At 38.3% G+C, this 7385-nt stretch overlaps 1 protein-coding gene across 1 annotated transcript; it reads left to right on the top strand.

Annotated features, from left to right (window-relative positions):
* The first annotated feature begins 220 nt into the window (after positions 1–220).
* On the top strand, positions 221–1432 carry LOC133189846 (uncharacterized protein F54H12.2-like). Its single transcript, XM_061325238.1, has one exon. It carries the CDS (start codon positions 221–223, stop codon positions 1430–1432), a length of 1212 nt encoding a protein of 403 aa, XP_061181222.1.
* Positions 1433–7385: the final 5953 nt, after the last annotated feature.

Raw genomic sequence — 7385 nt, 5'->3', positions numbered from 1 at the left:
CTAGTAGACAGACATCATGTTGCAACCAGATTCCTGTGCGTGTGGGATGAACAATTTACAATTGTTCCAAGTCCCCCCGACTAATATTGCTTTAGAAGACTCCAAATGGGAAGAATATTACCCCATTTCTAGTACTTTAGATTCGGATACGGCTCCCATTGAATTTGAAATTAAAGGACAAGGAGATCAATATCTGGATTTATCTCAAACGTATGTTCAAATGGTGTGTAAATTTACAAAAGACGATGGTACTGATCTGACTGGAGCTGGCACCACTTGCGCCCCGGTGAATAATATCTTTCATTCCTTGTTTACGGAAATCGATCTCAGTGTCAATGGAAAAATAGTGTCTCCGGGAACCGATACTTATCCTTACAAAGCTTATCTGGAGAAATTACTTTCTTACAAACCCAGAACTTTAATGACCCAGATGAGAGCCTGTAGTCTGTGGGAAAAAGATACGGCAGGACACATGGACGAAGTGGGGGTAGCAGACCTTGGAGTGGCTCAAAATAAGACATTTGATGTAAAAAAGGGTGTAAGTGGCGATACTGTGGTCATTGACGAACCCATCGTCCCAGAGTTACCGGCCAATTCTAGAAACGAAGGATTTAGAAAACGTCACCAGGCCATCAAAGATAGTAAGAAAATAGCCTTGTTTGATCGTTTACATCTGGATCTATTTCAACAAGACCGATTTCTACCCAATGGAGTAGACGTCCGTTTGAGATTTAATCGAGCTAGACCTCAGTTCTATATGATGATCAAAGCACTAAGTACGGGAAAAGTGAAAATATTGAACATGGTCTTGTGGGTGAGAAAAGTCAAACCCACGGCCGTCATGATGAATGGCATTAATCAAAGTTTGAACACTCATAGAGCCAAATATCCTTTGAGAAGAGTCGAAGTGAAAACCTTTACCATACTGACAGGAACTCAGTCTAAGATTACGGATCATCTGTTTCAAGGCCAGATGCCTAAACGTCTCATTTTAGGCTTTGTGGAAAATGCGGCTTTTAACGGAGATAAAACTAAAAATCCGTTTCATTTTCAAAACTTTGGAATTAAGAAATTAGATGTCAGTATCAACGGAGAGACCATGAGTACTCGTTGTTTTGAGCCCAATTTCAATGAAGATTTATATCTGAGATCTTATCTGAGTCTATATCAAGCCTTGGGAAAATTAGGAGAAGATTGGGCTCCGGACATCACCCTAGAAGAGTATAAAAACGGATACACTCTGTGGGGCTGGGATTTCACGAAAGATCAAGAAGCGCAATCGGACAAATTCCACATCATAGAAACCGGAAATCTGAGAATAGAAGTCCAATTTACGAACAATACGGTGAACACCTTAAATTGTGTGGTGTATGCAGAATTCGATAACCTGTTAGAAATAAACAAACAGAGAGAAGTCAGTATTGATTACTAATGGATACGGGACAGTTGAGAGAAGTCTTATCCAGAGAATTAAAGAGTTCTTTTGGTGGAGTGTACCCTGTCGATATATTACCGGATCAATTAAGACCTGGAGAAAAAGCCATCGTGGTGAATACGGATCCTCAGGATCAACCTGGAGAACACTGGGTGTGTCTGTACGTGAGCAGTCCAGTGGTGGAATATTTTGACTCTTATGGATTTCCTCCCTTACAGAAAGAAATTCAAGACTTTATCCAGCGTCATGCTCACCAATGGATTTATAATCCGTATCGATATCAAGATTGGAAGACCGATGTGTGTGGACAATATTGTGTGTATTATTTACATCAAAGACACAAGTTGAGAAAGAAAGCAGACGAGTGGTTATTTCCCTTTGACCATAGTACAGCTTTACAAAGAGATCATTATGTAGCTCAATGGTTTAAAGACACTTATCATAAAAGACCTACGGGTCATGGACAAACTTGTCAATGTTTCTATCAAAATGTCATGTAATTAATTGTTGTTGTTATCAATAAAAAGAATTGGAAAAAAAAAAATCTGTGTTCTTGTTTTTTTTTTTTTTTTTTAAAAAAAAGGGGGGTTTTCCCCATGATACTAAATATAGAAAAAAAAGGTATATATAAAAAAAGAAAAAGAAAAAAATAGCCTCATTTGATCATGAGTCTCCAGGAGATACAGGGTGATTTATTAAACATTCCTGTAGAAGCTATCGTACATCAATGTAACTGTTTAACAGTCAGAGCTCATGGATTGAGTCAAAGTAGAGCAGATAAATATCCTCAAGCGAATTTGTATGCCACCCGCAGACCTTTAGGGTCTAGAAATTTAGCCTTAGAAGAGGACAGGGATAAGCCAGGAACCATTAGGGTGTTTTCCTCACAAACACCTGTGGTCATTTGTTTATTAGCTCAATGGGATTATGGCAGAGCAAGTCACAGACCTAAAAGAATCTCCACTTATCAGGACACCCCACAAAATAGAGAGCAATGGTTTCAAGCCTGTTTACAAGAATTGGGAAATTTACCTTATAAAACTCTTGCTTTTCCTTACAAGATTGGATGTGGCTTAGCTGGAGGAAATTGGACTCATTATAGACATTATATTGAACAATTTGTACACACTTATGACAAACATGTGTACATTCTTCATAAACATTAACTGTGTGTGTGTGTTTTTATGTGATATAAAATAAATCTTTTTTTTTTTTGAAAGTACCTTTTTAAGGAATATGAAGTGCCATGCTTCAGCCTCCACAGCAGTCTGATGCACTCATAAGCAGATCCTTGTGGGTGGGTGGGTGGGTGGTGCCCAGTAGAAAACACTAGGAATTTGTTATAATTCCATGAGATCATCCAGTTTGGCTCACAGTACAGTTTTTTCTTTTCCCCCTGTAATATATTGTCAATATTTAAAAAAATGGAGAAAAATTCAAAAAATCATCAGCACTTGGAGATATAAAAACCCTTGTTATCTTTTTACCAACTATGGTATTATAATTTACATTATCAATTATCTTTGACTTATCCATTTTTCTTTATCCATTTTTTTTATAAAATATATATATATAAACATGTATAGTAAAAAAAAACAGAATTAAAAATTTGTATCTCATTGAAAAACTTCAAAAGTTTTGTTTGTTTCTATATGTTGGATGATTAACTGTGTGTGTTTTTTCCAAAAAGGAAGAGTACAGCCCAGGCTTCACTTCATAGAGACTGGATTATAGATGGTTAGGAACCCTAAAAAAAAAAAAAAATATCTTCCAATGTTGAGGACTGTAGAAATAAAATCCATTTTTTTTGTTATGATGACAAAATACTACATGAAACAATGCATGTTTTTAAATGTAATGGAATAAAAAAAAAAGAGTAATATATATATATATCAAGACTTAACTTATACTGGAATCAATGAAATTTCATTCATAAAAATATATTTTTTTAAAAGATAAAAGATACAGACTTTATTTATTATGGACCATAAATGATGACATGAATAGCAGCCCATACTTTAAGCACATGACAAACCATTATCTCAAAATCATGCAGAACTGGGTTCATTAGCATAGCTGACATTAAAACATATAGGTGAGGGATAACATAATCACAACAATAAACAATGTGTTAAAAAACTTTAAAAGACTTACAGCGTGGATTACACGCCTTGAACAGGAGGAATAAAAAAAAAAAACCTTGCCTGGAGAGTATCATGGCGGCATAAACACAGAAAATTAAGTCGTACTTAAACACATTCCCTAATGATTTGAGAAAATCACTGTCTTTCATGTGTGTGTATTTTTTTTTTTTTTTTTTTATTGGACATGGGGGAGAGAGAAAGTCTATAGTTTTTTTTTTGTTGTTATAATAAATAAATAAATAATATGAGTTGACAAGAAAAAAAATAATAATTTTAAGTGTTTATGAGTTTAACAAAAAAAAAAAAAAAAAAAAAAAAAAAAAACAGTGACCTCTGGTGTTATTATACGTTTCTTTTATAACCGTGTATCAAAAAGGTATCTTTTCGTAAAATTTGGGTTGGCCCTTAAAAGGGCCGTTGTTGATTTTTTTTCTTCAGGGTTTACTCCCTGGGACTTGGTCCTTAAAAGGACCGTTGTTGTTTTTTTTTTCCTGTTCAGGGTTTACTCCCTGGGACGTCGCCCTCGTCCACGGCCTGTCGAAATTCCGTTGTCTGGTGTTCTTCTTACTCCTTCGATGGTCACGCCACGGCCTCGGCCCACCCTGGGTGTTGAGGGACGGGTAGGAGGGGTGGGAGGAACGGGCTCCGGGCTCCCGTAACGACAGAGGGGGCAGCCCTCTCCTCTGTCGATCAGGCGAGCCGCACAGAGGAAGCAGGCTGGCCTCTGGCGGCATCGACCGCACAGGAAGTTGGATAACTCCTGGTCGCATAAACACAGACAGCAATACCCTTCGGCCACGGAAGCCTGGATCCCCCACAACGGAATGCAACCTTGGAATACCGCTCGGTCCTGGGGAGGTGAAGAAGTGAGGAGGCGGTCGACTGCTGCTCCGGCCGGAGATGAAGGGGGGGACTCCGGACTGTCCGGCAGGCCGAAGTTCCTGCCCTCCTCCTCCGGCCGCGGATGGTAGACGGGGCGTGGTGGCTCCTCTCTGCTCCTTGCTGGCGAAGGCGAAGGCCTGTCATACGGGGTGGCTCTGGCGGCTCTCCGGGCGATGTTGCTTGCCACGAAGGTCCTAAGATCTCCTACTCTGATCCTGCCCATGTTGAACACGGCAAACTCCTCCCCGGTGTCTTGGTTCCGAACCACCATCTGAAGGATCACCTCGACTCCTGGCTGAATCGCTACATTCTCGGTAAAGAGAGACATGTCCTTGTAGTGTCGCTGGAACAGCTCGCTAACGAATGACAGTTAACAGCTGATCAGCGTCGGTATTTATACACACAGCGCGAGCCGAAAAGAGAGCACCCTAAAAGCCCGGATGACGAAGAGCTCAGAAAATCATGGAAACATCAAAATTGTGTTATTTGTGTTTTGTGAATACATACATTGGATTAAATAACATATTATGGAATTATATATACATTCAAACCTTCTAGTAAAAGAATGAAGGTAAGTTTTGAGAATGATTTCACAGTATTTTTCATACATGACATTGTTCCCTTGTTTAGAACAGGCTCATTCATGCCGAAGCGAAGGGTCAACCTTGACTGACCTGAATACAAAAAATAAGTCGTTTTAGACTTTTTAGAGTGTAACACAAAGAAAACTTATGGCAGGCAATAAGATTGAACTTAGGGAAGAGTGTCGGTATAGTTTTCAGATCAAAAGAATCGCTACAAGTGTAAAAATAAACTTAGCGTCGGTTTCGGGATAAACACAACTGAGGTCAAAGGTCAGCCATTTTCAGAAAATCAATGTATAAGACTTTGTATAGGGAATATAAGAATCTTTTCGATCCTGACCTTTTCAGATAAAAATTTTGAGATGAATAGAATCAGATTGATTTAAAAACAAATTGTATACACTTTATTTGCAGTGGGAAAGTTTAGATTTTTATAAATAAGAACAAAACATCCCAGCGTCTAAATGTATAGACTTGTATAGGGAATATAAGAATCTTTTCGATCCCGACCTTTTCAGATGAAAATTTTGAGATGAATAGAATCAGATTGGTCTAAAAACAAATTGTATACACTTTATTTGCAGTGGGAAAGTTTAGATTTTTAAATAAACCAGGATTTTATAGACTCAGCGTCTAACAGATACATGATGACGTCATTACTAAACAACAACAACAATAACAAAAAGCTTAGTGTCTTTTCATTCTTTTATTTTTCTTTTGGGTTTAACAATTGTTCCAAATGTTGAATTCTGCGTTGAAATCTCATTCGATCGGCTACTAGAGCCATCCATTCACTTTTCCGATCTTCGGGTGGTAAATAATGAATTTCATTCAAGTCTGTATTAAAAGTCACACATTTCTTAGTCTCTCTGAAATTTCCACATATTTCATCCCGTATTGAATGCATATTTTCTCCATCGATTCTATTTCCTGGCAGAGTAAAATCACTTTCCTTGCTTGGGGATGGCATAAAAAAGTGTAAGGCTTTCCTAGATAGTGGGTCAGGCTTAACCCATACCATTTCTGGGGCAGAGTTTCTTTCATGCGTTGACATAGAAAATGCAGTGTAGCTAGTCTCCCCAAGTTGGGAGGATGTAACAGGGCCAGGCATTGTAACCATAAGTCTTGAATGGTTTCTATGATGGTAGTGGCTCTCTGAAACACTTGTTCTGCCTCGGGAGGAAGAGGTTGTTCGTGTTGTTCTATCCATTGCATTAACAAATCATAGCCTTCTAAAATCAAAGAGTGGTATTGCTTCGACATGACAATTGATTATGAATAGAAGACATGATATTTTATCTTATTTATACCCCTGTTTTTTTAAATTTATTTTTAAACTTTGGAAAAACCAATAGACTTAATTTTTTTTTTTTTTTTTAATTTTTTTAAAAATCTATTTTTAGACTTTGGAAAAACCAATAGACTTAAATTTTTTTTTTAAATCTATTTTTAGACTTTGGAAAAACCAATAGACTTAAATAGAATAGGAAGGTGTGGGTTTTTCCCAGATCTCACATCTCACATCTCAGGAATTTCCAGATCTCAGAACGTGCTGAGCGCGTGTGGGTTTTTCCAGGACCCCTTCCTTTTAAAAAAAAAAGTATAAAAACCAGCGCAGAGAGTGCATGGGTCATCATTTTCAGTCAGAAGTCAGAGGTGTATACCATGGCACAAGCAATGATGAATACCAAAGACAACCCCAATTATGCGACACCTGAAGGCTATGTCATAGCCCCCATGCCAGAGACTCAGGATCCTGTAGGACTGGACTTGGGATTGTATAATTTCCCAGAGCCCATGACCAAAGAGGACTTTGGTATTTTAACCACCACGTTAGAGGGGATCGTCAACATGCTAAACCAGATGCAAGTGAATGCAAATAAGTTTGAAGAGAAAGTCATGAGTGAATTCGTTGACCTGAGAGAAATAATGGCCCAACTGGAGGATAAAGTGTGGAAAATAGAAGAAGAAAAAGGTAGAGAACCCACAGACACAGAAGCTCCAAAGAAAACCAGAGAGACCAACCCCTGTTTCATCTGCAAAGAGTTAGGACACTGGGCCCCTGAATGTCCCAAGAAAGACCTATGCTACAAATGTGGAAAATTTGGACATTGGGCCGATAAGTGTGACCAAAACAAACTGTCTGAGAAGAAGAAGAAACCACCCAAGCCCAAGGAAAAAAAAAAGACGCAGGAAAACATGAGTCTCGGGGACGAACAGGATAATTTATTAAACATTCCAGTAGAAGCTATTATACATCAGGAGAACAAAGAAAATCTGATTCCACTGGACCAGCCTAAGAAAAGAAAACACAAGGAAGAGGTCAAGAAGTCCCTGAAA

The sequence above is a fragment of the Saccostrea echinata genome, unplaced genomic scaffold (genome assembly GCF_033153115.1).
Source record: "Saccostrea echinata isolate AGI-Se365-2 ecotype Australia unplaced genomic scaffold, CSIRO_AGI_Sech_v1 ptg000020l, whole genome shotgun sequence".
NCBI lineage: Eukaryota > Metazoa > Mollusca > Bivalvia > Ostreida > Ostreidae > Saccostrea > Saccostrea echinata.
The sequence above is the reverse complement of the archived record's forward strand: the minus strand, read 5'-3'. Positions and strand labels throughout refer to the sequence as shown.